The sequence below is a fragment of the Babylonia areolata genome, chromosome 26, assembly GCF_041734735.1.
Source record: "Babylonia areolata isolate BAREFJ2019XMU chromosome 26, ASM4173473v1, whole genome shotgun sequence".
Taxonomy (NCBI): domain Eukaryota; kingdom Metazoa; phylum Mollusca; class Gastropoda; order Neogastropoda; family Buccinidae; genus Babylonia; species Babylonia areolata.
Window position 1 is genome coordinate 43,511,756 of NC_134901.1, and position 15,000 is coordinate 43,526,755.

A 15,000-nucleotide genomic window follows, 5' to 3' on the forward strand; every position below is an offset into this window, starting at 1 on the left:
TCTCTCCTCTGTCTGTCCACCCTCTCTCTCTCTTTGTCTTTCTATCCTTCTCTCTCTGTCTCTCTCTTTTTTTTCTTCTGTCCCCTATCTCTTTCTTTTTCTCCCTCCCCCTGATTCTCTCTATCTTTCTCTCTTTCTCCTTCTCTCCCTCTCTTTCTCTCTGTTTCTTTTTTCTCTACCCCCCCCCCCCTCTCTCTCTCCCTTTCACTTCCCCCTCTCTCTCCCTCTTTCCCTCTTTCTCTGTCCCCCCCTCTCTCTACCTTTCTCTCTTTCTTCCTCTCTCTCCCCCCATCTCTCTCTCTCATCTCTCTCCTTCTCTCTCTCTCTCTATCTCCTTCTCTCTTTCCCTCACTCTCTTGGTCTCTCTCCCTCTCTCTGTCCCCCCGCAACCCCCCTCCGCCCCCGCCCCCCATCCCCCGCCCGTCCCCCGCACGTGATGAGACCAGTCATGGAGGACTGTGGAGGAGTACAGCAACGTGCGGATGTAAATGAGGCGAGTGTCTTTCCTCTGCACCCTTTCTTTCCGCATTGAATTGAAACTGTGAGGCGCTTCAGTGTAAACCAATAGATCACACTGCTCTTGAGGCTAAAGACGTAACGTGGTGAAGTGAGATGGAATTAAACGTGGTACAATGTCCATTATCTCACACACACACACACACACACACACACACACACACACATTGCGCGCGCGTGCATAGATACTTTTTTAGGATGCCACGGTTGCCATCGTCATACGGTGCATCATGTGACATCACTGCAGCATACCAGTACAGTTAACTAGGGAGCAGAGCCATTACATATGGTAATGACTTACAGTCACTTCTGAGGGTTGGTGAATAGTGTGTCATTTGTTATGCATGTATGGATGTATGGATTTTTTTCCCCCTTTTTATCACAGCAGATTTCTCTGTGTGAACTTCGGGCTGCTCTCCCCAGGGAGAGCGCGTCGCTACACTACAGCGCCACCCATTTTTTTTGTATATTTTTCCTGCGTGCAGTTTTTATTTGTTTTTCGTATCGAAGTGGATTTTTCTACAGAATTTTGCCAGGAACAACCCGTTTGTTGCCGTGGGTTCTTTTACGTGCGCTAAATGCATGCTGCACACGGGACCTCGGTTTATTGTCTCATCCGAATGACTAGCGTCCAGGCCACCACTCAAGGTCTAATGGAGGGGGAGAAAATATCGGCGGCTGAGCCTTGATTCGAACCAGCGCGCTCAGATTCTCTCGCTTCCTAGGCGGACGCGTTACCTCCAGGCCAATACATGCGTGTATGTATTTCTGGTTTAACTCTCGGCTTATGTCAGAGATTGACACTAGCTTACAGTTAGACCAACAGAGGTTGACACTAGCTTACAGTTAGACCAACAGAGGTTGACACTAGCTTACAGTTAGACCAACAGAGGTTGACACTAGCTTACAGTTAGACCAACAGAGACTGACACTAGCTTACAGTTAGACCCACAGAGACTGACACTAGCTTACAGTTAGACCAACAGAGACTGACACTAGCTTACAGTTAGACCAACAGAGACTGACACTAGCTTACAGTCAGGCCAACAGAGACTGACACTAGATTACAGTTAGACCAACAGAGACTGACACTAGCTTACAGTTAGACCAACAGAGACTGACACTAGCTTACAGTTAGACCAACAGAGACTGACACTAGCTTACAGTTAGACCAACAGAGACTGACACGAGCTTACAGTTAGACCAACAGAGGTTGACACTAGCTTACAGTTAGACCAACAGAGACTGACACTAGCTTACAGTTAGACCAACAGAGGTTGACACTAGCTTACAGTTAGACCAACAGAGACTGACACTAGCTTACAGTTAGACCAACAGAGACTGACACTAGCTTACAGTTAGACTATCAGCAAAGTCAGAGCTGTGTGATCAATGGCTTATCTCACTGTAGTGGGAAGTCATTTACACCTCAGTCCCTCACTGAGGACGATGACTCTCAGACTAGGAGGCACGATAGCACTGGCTCTAGGGGCGAGTTGGCCTTTGGGGACCATTCCAACGTCGACTGACCAACAGCATTCTTGGCCGAGAGACACTCTCAGATACAATTGAATTTTCAGCCCAGATAGTCAGGACAGCAGTTGCCTCCCAGTGCTGTTCTGATGATGAAGTGGGACACGACTGACTATCATACATACAGATATATACCACCAGGCTGTGTGACAACTGTGTGTCATACCTACAGATATATACCACCAGGCTGTGTGACAACTGTGTGTCATACATACAGATATATACCATCAGGCTGTGTGACAACTGTGTGTCATACATACAGATATATACCACCAGGCTGTGTGACTGTGTCATACATACAGATATATACCACAGGCTGTGTGACAACTGTGTGTCATACATACAGATATATACCACCAGGCTGTGTGACTGTGTCATACATACAGATATATACCACCAGGCTGTGTGACTGTGTCATACATACAGATATATACCACCAGGCTGTGTGACTGTGTCATACATACAGATATATACCACCAGGCTGTGTGACAACTGTGTGTCATACATACAGATATATACCACCAGGCTGTGTGACTGCCATACATACAGATATATACCATCAGGCTGTGTGACTGTGTCATACATACAGATATATACCATCAGGCTGTGTGACAACTGTGTGTCATACATACAGATATATACCACCAGGCTGTGTGACAACTGTGTGTCATACATACAGATATATACCACCAGGCTGTGTGACAACTCTGTGTCATACACACAGATATATACCACCAGGCTGTGTGACAAGTGTGTGTCATACATACAGATATATACCACCAGGCTGTGTGACAACTCTGTGTCATACACACAGATATATACCACCAGGCTGTGTGACAACTGTGTGTCATACATACAGATATATACCACCAGGCTGTGTGACAACTGTGTGTCATACATACAGATATATACCACCAGGCTGTGTGACAACTGTGTGTCATACATACAGATATATACCACCAGGCTGTGTGACAACTGTGTGTCATACATACAGATATATACCACCAGGCTGTGTGACAAGTGTGTGTCATACATACAGATATATACCACCAGGCTGTGTGACAACTGTGTGTCATACACACAGATATATACCACCAGGCTGTGTGACAACTGTGTGTCATACATACAGATATATACCACCAGGCTGTGTGACTGCCATACATACAGATATATACCATCAGGCTGTGTGACTGTGTCATACATACAGATATATACCACCAGGCTGTGTGACTGTGTCATACATACAGATATATACCATCAGGCTGTGTGACAACTGTGTGTCATACATACAGATATATACCACCAGGCTGTGTGACTGTGTCATACATACAGATATATACCACCAGGCTGTGTGACAACTGTGTGTCATACATACAGATATATACCACCAGGCTGTGTGACAACTGTGTGTCATACATACAGATATATACCACCAGGCTGTGTGACTGTGTCATTCATACAGATATACACCACCAGGCTGTGTGACAACTCTGTGTCATGTGATGTAGGCTTTCTCTCTCACCAAAGTCTCCGGGTTTTTTCGTTGTTGTTCTTTGTTTGTTAGCTTTGTTTGACATGTTCGTTGTTTGTTTGTTTGCTTTGTTTGACATGAACCGTGCCCGAACAACCCTCCCACCCACGCAGCGTCACCATCTGATGATTGGTTCGGCTACGGACTGGATGGAGTGTGTGTGTGTGTGTGTGTTCGTGGGAAGGGCGGGGGTGGCGGGGGTCTCACTGACCATCACGTAAATACAAACACCGGAAGCTGCCCCCCGTTTCGCTCTGCTCCAGGGAGGTCCTGGCCCTGATCAATATCTCTGGACTTCCTGTATGCAGCACGTTATAAGATCTTTGTTGAAAGAGCTCTCTCTTTTTTTGTGAGAGGTGTTTTTTGATGATCTTGTTTGGAATGATGGAAATGGAGATGATACCGCTGAATATCAATATCCGATACACACGACAAGATGGATTTTAAAGACAAATTAATCAAAACCCGAGACAGCGTTTGAATCCAATAAGTCGTTTCATGTCGGAGAGCAAACAACGTTCTCTCTCATTTAGCTCGCTTTTAAAGGCGCGTTCCAGTTGTTCTTCATCACTCTGAGTTTTGTTTCAAGACATTTTTTTTGCATTGCTTGTGATTCGTCCTCAGATATCCCCGAAGTGATGTTCTGTCTGTTAAGGTGTGAGCATTTCACTTGTTTGTGACTCGTCCTTAGATATCCCCGAAGTGATGTCCTGTCTGTTAAGGTGTGAGCATTTCACTTGTTTGTGACACGTCCTTAGATATCCCCGAAGTGATGTTCTGTCTGTTAAGGTGTGACCATGTCACTTGTTTGTAACTCGTCCTTAGATATCCCCGAAGTGATGTCCTGTCTGTTAAGGTGTGAGCATTTCAATACTTTGTGACTCGTCCTTAGATATCCCCGAAGTGATGTCCTGTCTGTTAAGGTGTGAGCATTTCACTTGTTTGTGACTCGTCCTTAGATATCCCCGAAGAGATGTTCTGTATGTTAAGGTGTGAGCATTTCACTTGTTTGTGACACGTCCTTAGATATCCCCGAAGTGATGTCTTGTCTGTTAATGTGTGAGCATTTCACTTGTTTGTGACTCGTCCTTCGATATCCCCGAAGTGATGTCCTGTCTGTTAAGGTGTGACCATGTCACTTGTTTGTGACTCGTCCTTAGATATCCCCGAAGTGATGTCCTGTCTGTTAAGGTGTGACCATGTCACTTGTTTGTGACTCGTCCTTAGATATCCCCGAAGTGATGTCCTGTGTGTTAAGGTGTGAGCATTTCACTTGTTTGTGACTCGTCCTTAGATATCCCCGAAGTGATGTCCTGTCTGTTAAGGTGTGAGCATTTCACTTGTTTGTGACTCGTCCTTAGATATCCCCGAAGTGATGTCCTGTCTGTTAAGGTGTGAGCATTTCAATACTTTGTAACTCGTCCTTAGATATCCCCGAAGTGATGTCCTGTGTGTTAAGGTGTGAGCATTTCAATACTTTGTGACTCGTCCTTAGATATCCCCGAAGTGATGTTCTGTCTGTTAAGGTGTGAGCATTTCAATACTTTGTGACTCGTCCTTAGATATCCCCGAAGTGATGTCCTGTCTTTTAAGGTGTGAGCATTTCACTTGTTTGTGACACGTCCTTAGATACCCCCGAAGTGATGTCTTGTCTGTTAAGGTCTGAGCATTTCACTTGTTTGTGACTCGTCCTTAGATATCCCCGAAGTGATGTCCTGTCTGTTAAGGTGTGACCATGTCACTTGTTTGTGACTCGTCCTTAGATATCCCCGAAGTGATGTCCTGTGTGTTAAGGTGTGAGCATTTCACTTGTTTGTAACTCGTCCTTAGATATCCCCGAAGTGATGTTCTGTCTTTTAAGGTGTGAGCATTTCACTTGTTTGTGACTCGTCCTTAGATATCCCCGAAGTGATGTCCTGTCTGTTAAGGTGTGAGCATTTCACTTGTTTGTGACTCGTCCTTAGATATCCCGAAGCAATGTCTTGTCTGTTAAGGTGTGAGCATTTCACTTGTTTGTGACTCGTCCTTAGATATCCCCGAAGTGATGTCCTGTCTGTTAAGGTGTGAGCATTTCACTTGTTTGTAACTCGTCCTTAGATATCCCCGAATGATGTCCTGTGTGTTAAGGTTTGAGCATTTCAATACTTTGTGACTCGTCCTTAGATATCCCCGAAGTGATGTCCTGTGTGTTAAGGTGTGAGCATTTCAATACTTTGTGACTCGTCCTTAGATATCCCCGAAGTGATGTTCTGTCTGTTAAGGTGTGAGCATTTCAATACTTTGTGACTCGTCCTTAGATATCCCCGAAGTGATGTCCTGTCTTTTAAGGTGTGAGCATTTCACTTGTTTGTGACACGTCCTTAGATACCCCCGAAGTGATGTCTTGTCTGTTAAGGTCTGAGCATTTCACTTGTTTGTGACTCGTCCTTAGATATCCCCGAAGTGATGTCCTGTCTGTTAAGGTGTGACCATGTCACTTGTTTGTGACTCGTCCTTAGATATCCCCGAAGCGATGTTCTGTCTGTTAAGGTGTGAGCATTTCACTTGTTTGTGACTCGTCCTTAGATACCCCCGAAGTGATGTCTTGTCTGTTAAGGTCTGAGCATTTCACTTGTTTGTGACTCGTCCTTAGATATCCCCGAAGTGATGTCCTGTCTGTTAAGGTGTGAGCATTTCACTTGTTTGTGACTCGTCCTTAGATATCCCCGAAGTGATGTCCTGTCTGTTAAGGTGTGAGCATTTCACTTGTTTGTGACACGTCCTTAGATATCCCCGAAGTGATGTCCTGTCTGTTAAGGTGTGAGCATTTCACTTGTTTGTGACTCGTCCTTAGATATCCCCGAAGTGATGTCCTGTGTGTTAAGGTGTGAGCATTTCACTTGTTTGTGACTCGTCTTTAGATATCCCCGAAGTGATGTTCTGTATGTTAAGGTGTGAGCATTTCACTTGTTTGTGACTCGTCCTTAGATATCCCCGAAGTGATGTCCTGTCTGTTAAGGTGTGAGCATTTCACTTGTTTGTGACTCGTCCTTAGATATCCCGAAGCAATGTCTTGTCTGTTAAGGTGTGAGCATTTCACTTGTTTGTGACTCGTCCTTAGATACCCCCGAAGTGATGTCTTGTCTGTTAAGGTCTGAGCATTTCACTTGTTTGTGACTCGTCCTTAGATATCCCCGAAGTGATGTCCTGTCTGTTAAGGTGTGAGCATTTCACTTGTTTGTGACTCGTCCTTAGATATCCCCGAAGTGATGTCCTGTCTGTTAAGGTGTGAGCATTTCACTTGTTTGTGACACGTCCTTAGATATCCCCGAAGAGATGTCCTGTCTGTTAAGGTGTGAGCATTTCACTACTTTGTGACTCGTCCTTAGATATCCCCGAAGTGATGTCCTGTCTGTTAAGGTGTGAGCATTTCACTTGTTTGTGACTCGTCCTTAGATATCCCCGAAGTGATGTCCTGTGTGTTAAGGTGTGAGCATTTCACTTGTTTGTGACTCGTCCTTAGATACCCCCGAAGTGATGTCCTGTCTGTTAAGGTGTGAGCATTTCACTTGTTTGTGACTCGTCCTTAGATACCCCCGAAGTGATGTCCTGTCTGTTAAGGTGTGAGCATTTCACTTGTTTGTGACTCGTCCTTAGATATCCCCGAAGTGATGTCCTGTGTGTTAAGGTGTGAGCATTTCACTTGTTTGTGACTCGTCTTTAGATATCCCCGAAGTGATGTTCTGTATGTTAAGGTGTGAGCATTTCACTTGTTTGTGACACGTCCTTAGATATCCCCGAAGTAATGTTCTGTCTGTTAAGGTGTGAGCATTTCACTTGTTTGTGACTCGTCCTTAGATACCCCCGAAGTGATGTCTTGTCTGTTAAGGTCTGAGCATTTCACTTGTTTGTGACTCGTCCTTAGATACCCCCGAAGGAAGCGATGTCTTGTCTGTTAAGGTCTGAGCATTTCACTTGTTTGTGACTCGTCCTTAGATACCCCCGAAGTGATGTCTTGTCTGTTAAGGTGTGAGCATTTCACTTGTTTGTGACTCGTCCTTAGATACCCCCGAAGTGATGTCTTGTCTGTTAAGGTCTGAGCATTTCAATACTTTGTAACTCGTCCTTGGATATCCCCGAAGTGATGTTCTGTATGTTAAGGTGTGAGCATTTCACTTGTTTGTGACTCGTCCTTAGATATCCCCGAAGTGATGTCCTGTCTGTTAAGGTGTGAGCATTTCACTTGTTTGTGACTCGTCCTTAGATATCCCCGAAGTGATGTCCTGTCTGTTAAGGTGTGAGCATTTCAATACTTTGTGACTCGTCCTTAGATATCCCCGAAGTGATGTTCTGTCTGTTAAGGTGTGACCATGTCACTCGTTGTGTACCTTGTGTAATGGAGAGACTTACCACCCTTTACTATTTGTTAATCATTTCATCTCCTGGCCTCATTATTTGTTAATACTGTCACATATTTTCTTAAGCATTTATCAAATTCTGGGGAAAACTTTCGAACTGGTCAACATTCTCAATATATTTTCCCTGATGTGATGTGGGTCTGATTGATTTCATGATTGAGCAGAGCCAGTCAATAGATGCGCGGGACACATCATCAGTGCGCCGTTCAGTTGTCCATTGATGTATCGCCCCCCCCCCCCCCCCCCCCCCCCACACACACACACACACAAAGCGCTGTTGTTGAAAGATGTACGGACGGTGTTGATATCACGGGGGATAACAACAATACCACAACCGGACAACAATGGCTGATGACGAATGACGTTGGCTCTGATGGCGGAGGTCTTTTCGATGCTCCGGCAGTCCTGGCTGGAGATGTATGGGGTGGCTGTGTGCTGCAGGGTGGGTGGTGGTGGTGGGGGGCGGGGGAGAGGGAAAACACAAGAGAGGAGAATGTGTGGAAAACAGATAGTGGCCATTCTTTTCCCAGCAAGTCATCATTTGTCCTTTATGTGTCCTGTGGGACTCCCATCTCTCTCTCTCTCTCTGTCTGTCTTTGTCTCTCTGTCTGTGTGTGTGTCTGTCTGTGTATCTCTCTGTCTCTGTGTGTCTGTCTGTCTGTGTATCTCTCTATCTTTGTGTGTGTGTCTGTCTGTGTATCTCTCTCTCTCTGTCTGTCTGTGTATCTCTCTGTCTCTGTGTGTGTCTGTCTGTGTATCTCTCTGTTTCTGTGTGTGTGTGTCTGTGTATCTCTCTGTCTTTGTTTGTGTGTCTGTCTGTGTATCTCTCTCTCTCTCTCTCTCTCTCTCTCTGTGTCTGTCTGTGTATCTCTCTGTCTCTGTGTGTGTGTCTGTCTGTGTATCTCTCTGTCTGTGTGTGTGTGTGTGTGTGTCTGTGTCTCTCTCTGTCTCTCTCTCTCTCTCTCAACCTGTGAGGAAGGACGGACGGAAGGAAGAGTTCACCCTGTGAGGAAGGAAGGAAGAGTTCACCCTGTGAGGAAGGAAGGAAGGAAGAGTTCACCCTGTGAGGAAGGAAGGAAGGAAGGAAGAGTTCACCCTGTGAGGAAGGAAGGAAGGAAGGAAGGAAGGAAGAGTTCACCCTGTGAGGAAGAGTAGATGTACTCTGAAAGAAACAGTGAAGTACATCGGGAAAGGAAGAGCCCAGCAGACCTGACAGGCAGTGTGCAGTCCACATTCTGGACGCAGGAGTTCAGCAGAGACCTCACCAAAGGTATAGAATGAGGATCTCTCTCTCTCTCTCTCTCTCTCTCTCTCTCTCTCTCTCTCTCTCTCTCTCTCTCTCTCTCTCTCTTCCTTCCTTCCTCACAGGGAGAACTCTTCCTTCCTTCCTCACAGGATGAACTCTTCCTTCCTTCCTCACAGGATGAACTCTTCCTTCCTTCCTTCCTCACAGGGTGAATTCCTTCCTTCTTCACAGGGAGAACTCTTCCTTCCTTCTTCACAGGGTGAACTCTTCCTTCCTCACAGGGGGAACTTTTCCTTCCTTCTTCACAGGGTGAACTCTTCCTTCCTTCCTCACAGGGAGAACTCTTCCTTCCAGCTTGTCCTCTGTTCTTCAAGCTAAGAAATGGAAAGATGTTATATCAGGAAGTGACTGAAAACGGAAAGCTGGCTGGGAGTGACTCCTCAGTGGAGATAAGAGAAAAAAACAACACACACACACACACACAAACACTAAACACCAACAATCCCACGCCACGAAGGCGTTTCAGTGGACGTCTGAAGTCAGTTGTGGAGTGTGGCCTCAGAGAGTCTCTCCCCCCCACTCCCCCTTCAGCACGATGTTTGACAGACCAGGTGGAGACAGGCTGGGGCTGTTCACGTTGTTCCAGACACTGGGTGGTTACATAGTGAGGGAGCGGTGTGAAGGGAGGGAAGGGGGCGGGGGGGTGAGGGGGGTGTCAGTCCCACAAACCTGTGTCTCCCCCCCACTCCCCCCCCTCCCCCCACGCACCCTCCCCCTCCCTCTCCCACACCCACCCCATCGCCTGTCTGGCGGCCCATCAGGAGAAGAAAAAGAAGGGTCAGTCGCTATGATAACGTGGCGGACAGAGAAACCCACTTCAGACCGATATCTGTATCCAACACAAACACACGGCACCAAGGGCTGTTGTTGGCTGGCTGTCAAAGCACTGGAGGTACGTAGAGCCGTGGGACTTCTTCTTCTTCTCCTTCTTCTTCTCCTCCTCCTCCTCCTTCTTTCTGTCTCTCTCTCTCTCATCGATACTGGCGGTGTTTTCAGTCCTGATAAAGCCCTGCGCGGTCTGGCTGCTAACTTTAGGCAACACCGAAGTGAAACTGATAATGGTGACAATCCTTATTTTGTTTAGACCTCCCGACTTGTTCAGTCCCAGCTGCTCCCCACCTCGTTTACCCATACACTCTCCCCCACCCCACCCCACCCCACCTCCACCCCACCTCCTCCCCGCTTTGAATCACGGCCCGTTGTTTGAACGTGTTGTGATGGCCAACGCGGACGACTGATGTCGCGAACATGGGAACTTTACTTTGAACTCATCGGGTGAGTGTAGGGGTGGGTAGTGGTGGTGGTGGTGGTGGTGGTGTTGATGATGATGATGATGATGGGCTGGGTGGGTGCTGGAGGTAAAGGAAAATCAGGCGCGTGTGTGCGTGCTGTGTGTGTGTGTGTGTGTGTGTGTGTGTGTGTGTGTGTGTGTGTGTGTGTGTGTGCGTGCGTGTGTGCGTGCGTTCCCGATAGAGAGAGACAGACAGACAGAGGGGGGGACTGGCGTCAATGCCGTATGTCCATCACCAGCCACGATGAATTAATGAGTTTTCCACACTGTGTGTTTGCTGTGATACTGCCGGGTACACACACACACACACACACACACACACACACACACACACACACACACACACACACACACACACACACACACACACACACACACACACTGACGCACAAGCACGCACGCACACACACACACAAGCACGCACGTACGCACGCACGCACGCACGCACACGCACACACACACACACACACTCACTCACTCACTCACTCACTCACACACACACTCACACACACACACACACACACACACACAAACACGCACGCACGCACGCACACACATACGCACGCATGCACGCACGCACACACACACATACAAGCACGCACGTACGCACACACGCACACATTCACACACACGCACACATTCACACACACACACACAAACACCCCCCACCCCCCCACCCCACCCGCCACACACACACACTCCGGGATCAAGGCGATGATAAAGTAAAAGGACTGTGCGATGAAGGTAACATTTTTTTTTTTGTCTGGAATATCTGAAGATCCTGATAATCCGAAATGCAATCATTCAAAAAACAGCACCACTCCTTTCGCCAGATTTCAATACCGGCACTGTATCTGGTCTGCGATGAAATATCGTTCCCAACGGATTAAAAGTCTGACAGGGGTGGGGGTGGGGAGGAGGGGGGGCGGGGGGGGGGGGGGGCATGGAGGTGCAAACCGTTTGGAAATTAAATAATTTTTTTTTACCCGCAAGCCTGGGAACTGATGTTGGTTTTCTGTTCAGTTTTGGATGGTTTGTTTTCTTCTGTTACAGGATCAGCGTGTTCATTGTGGGAGTTTTGTGCCTGTTTCGTCCTCGTTGTTGGCAGTTTGTTGTGTTGTTTGCTTTGGTTGGGTTGGGTTGGGTTGGGTTTGGGTTTGGGTTTGTTTGGCGTGGAATCCTTGACAGAGGTGTCAGTGTTGAGATGTGGCCAGTAGTTTGAAGTGTTTTTGTTCCCTGTGGTGCTGTGTCTTTTCTGATGTCTGTTTTTTTGTTGTTGTTTTTTATGTTGTTGTTTTGTTTTTTTTATTCCCCACAGTGCTCTGTTCCCTGGTGTCTGTTTGATGGGTGGGCCGGAGTGTGGTAGGGGTGGGGTGGGGGTGTTGAGGGTGGGGGTGTTGAGGGTGAGGGGTCCACAGGGAGGAGGGGATGAAAGAGAGCGGAGAAAGGAAAGACGTGTGGCGGACACGGAACCGTGTGTCACCAGGGGATGGGTGGAGTGTGGTGTAAAGGGATTCTCTCTCTCTTCTCTCCTCTCTCTCTCTCATTCTATCTCTCTCTCCCCTCTCTCTCCCTCTCTCCCCCCCTCTCTCTCTCTAAATCTAAGTCACACACACACACACACACACACACACACACACACACACACACACACACACACACACACACACACACACACACACACACACACACACACACACACACACCCAAAAGAGTCTTTAGCACCCTCAGTGGTCAGACGACAGACTCTTTCCGATCTGCTCTGCACAGCGGTGAAAAAGGTTCTGGTGCTGTGTCCCAACTGGCACTGAAGACTTCCGGTGTCACTACTGTTCACGCCACGCCGTCAGACAACGGACACCATGTAACGTTGGTCACAATTTGATTAGTTTTTTGTAGTCCATGTCAGCTAGCTATTTGTGTGAACGGGACGGGTGGGGGATGATGCCGGGTGGGTAAACTGGACATGCGTCAGTGGTGTGATAAGAAACTCTACAAGGTCTTCAGAGAAGAAGCCACCCCTCAGTCAAGGTCTTCAGAGAAGAAGCCACCCCTCAGTCAAGGTCTTCAGAGAAGAAGCCACCCCTCAGTTAAGGTCTTCAGAGAAGAAGCCACCCCTCAGTCAAGGTCTTCAGAGAAGAAGCCACCCCTCAGTCAAGGTCTTCAGAGAAGAAGCCACCCCTCAGTCAAGTCCTTCGGCCCCTTAACTCCTAATACTCTAAGGTGGCCGGGCCGCACCCAGGTCATGGATTATGCAATTGTTTCACCGATGTCATGCTGCACAAAGTGGCAGTGAAGACTGTCAGGGTCACTGGTGGTCGTGGCACAGCGTCAGACAGCGGAGTGTGGAGCAGCCAAGCCAGTAGCCTGACCCTGCATGACCTCCGCGGCCGGCCCGACGTGAGCGGCGCTGACAGTACAATCAGCCTGCACGCCAGTCAGTCAGTCAGTCAGTCAGTGTGGGGACCGAGGGGTGTCCCCCGCTAGGGATGGGATCCCTGGGAGACGGAGGGGAGGAACCGGTGGGGAGGAAGCGGAAGCAGGGAGACCGCTAACGGGACCTGACGTGAGCACGCGCTGACAACGTCACACAGATGATGAGCACTCTGCACGTCACCGGTCCGTCAGGGGACACCACTGACCAGTGCACCAGACCCCCCTCCTCCCTCCCTCCCCCTTCTTTCTCCCTTCCTCGTCCCTTCCGCCCCCTTCTCCCCGTTATCCGAGAATCGAACCCAATAAATGTGGGAGTGTGATCGCGAAGCTGCACCCCCCCCACCCCCCACCCCCACCCCCTCCCCTCCTTGTCTCGCTGACACGCTTCCTGTGCTACACTTTTGACGTCACTTCCTGTTGACCTCCGCTCTCTCACAGGGGGGCATAGGAGGTGGGTGGGAGATGGAACGGGGAAGTGGGGGGGTCAAGTCCCGACCAGATGAGCATACAACCACCCCCGAAAACGGAGTATGGCTGCCTACATGGCGGGGTAAAAACGGTCATGCACGTAAAAGCCCACTCGTGTGTATACGAGTGAAGACAGCCGCGTGGGTCTAGCTGTTGCTGTCTCCCTCCCTCCTTCATGGCTGGGCTCCTCCTGCCTTCCTCTGCTCCCACCTCTCCACTCTGCTGCACTCATCTGTTGTCAGAATTTGTAGCTGTATTTGTATATCTTTTTTTTTTATCAACCTTGTTGGGCCCCAAGAACCACTGCTGGCGACTGTCAAACGACGGAAGATGGCATGGTTTGGTCACGTCGTACGACATAACACCCCTCTCCAAAACCATCCTGCAAGGGACTGTAGAGGGAGGGCGCAGACGGGGGCGGCAGAGAAAGAGCTGGTCCGACAACGTCAAGGAATGGACCAAAATGACGATGCCAGATCTCCTCACGACAGCTGCCAACAGAACGGCGTGGCGAGCTATGACATCTTCCTCATGTCCCCCCAACGACCCCAGCGGTCGAGGGAATGAGTGAGTGAGTGAGTGATCTTTTTTTTTTTTTTATCACAACAGATTTCTCTGTGTGAAATTCGGGCCCGCTCTCCCCAGGGAGAGCAGTTTCAGTTTCAGTAGCTCAAGGAGGCGTGAGTGCGTTCGGACAAATCCATATACGCTACACCACATCTGCCAAGCAGATGCCTGACCAGCAACGTAACCCAACGCGCTTAGTCAGGCCTTGAAAAAAAAAGTGAATAGATAATAGATAAATACAAAAGGTGAATAAATAATAGATTTTTTTTAAATTAAATTTTTAAAAAAAACTACAACCACTACAAGAAAAAAAAAATGAATAAATAATAGATAAGCTTATACAAATAAATAAATAAATAATAATTATAGTGTAAAAAAAAGAAAAAAAGGAATAAATAATAGATAAGATTACACAAATAAATAAATAATAATTATAAAAAAGGTAGTAGTAGTAATAATAATAATAATAATAATAATAATAATACATAAATAAATAAATAAGACAACAATGATGATAAATAAGCAAATAGATGTAAAACATGAAGACACACATTCAGATATACACCCACACATGCATAACAGATAACATTCGCGTGTGTGCATCTTTCATCTGAAGGCTAACACTGGTCAGCAGCAATAATCTCCATACATTTCCCTACTAGAGGACCATGTGTATACATGAGGATAGGTCATTGCATTGTTTTCTTCTTTACCATTCATCCATCCGACCATCATTCAACCCACCCCGCTCACGCGTGCGTGCACACACACACACACACACGGACGCGCACGCGCGTTCACACACAAATACACACACACACACACACACATACACACACGGACTCGCACGCGCGTTCACACACACACACACACACACACACACACACACACACACACACACATACACACACACGGACTCGCACGCACGTTCACACACACACACACACACACACAC

At 47.6% G+C, this 15,000-nt stretch overlaps 2 protein-coding genes across 2 annotated transcripts in view; one reads left to right on the top strand and one right to left on the bottom strand.

Annotated features, from left to right (window-relative positions):
* The window catches only part of LOC143300326 (neuronal acetylcholine receptor subunit alpha-10-like), a 213,011-nt gene that overhangs the window by 94,304 nt on the left and 103,707 nt on the right, over window positions 1-15,000 (top strand). The gene's annotated exons all lie outside the window — the stretch shown is intronic.
* LOC143300790 (uncharacterized) overlaps window positions 13,126-15,000 on the bottom strand; it is a 10,821-nt gene continuing 8,946 nt past the window's right edge. The window contains exon 4 of the mRNA XM_076614719.1: window positions 13,126-13,180. Within this exon, the coding sequence (XP_076470834.1) occupies window positions 13,126-13,180 (55 nt within the window). The remainder of the gene's footprint in view (window positions 13,181-15,000) is intronic.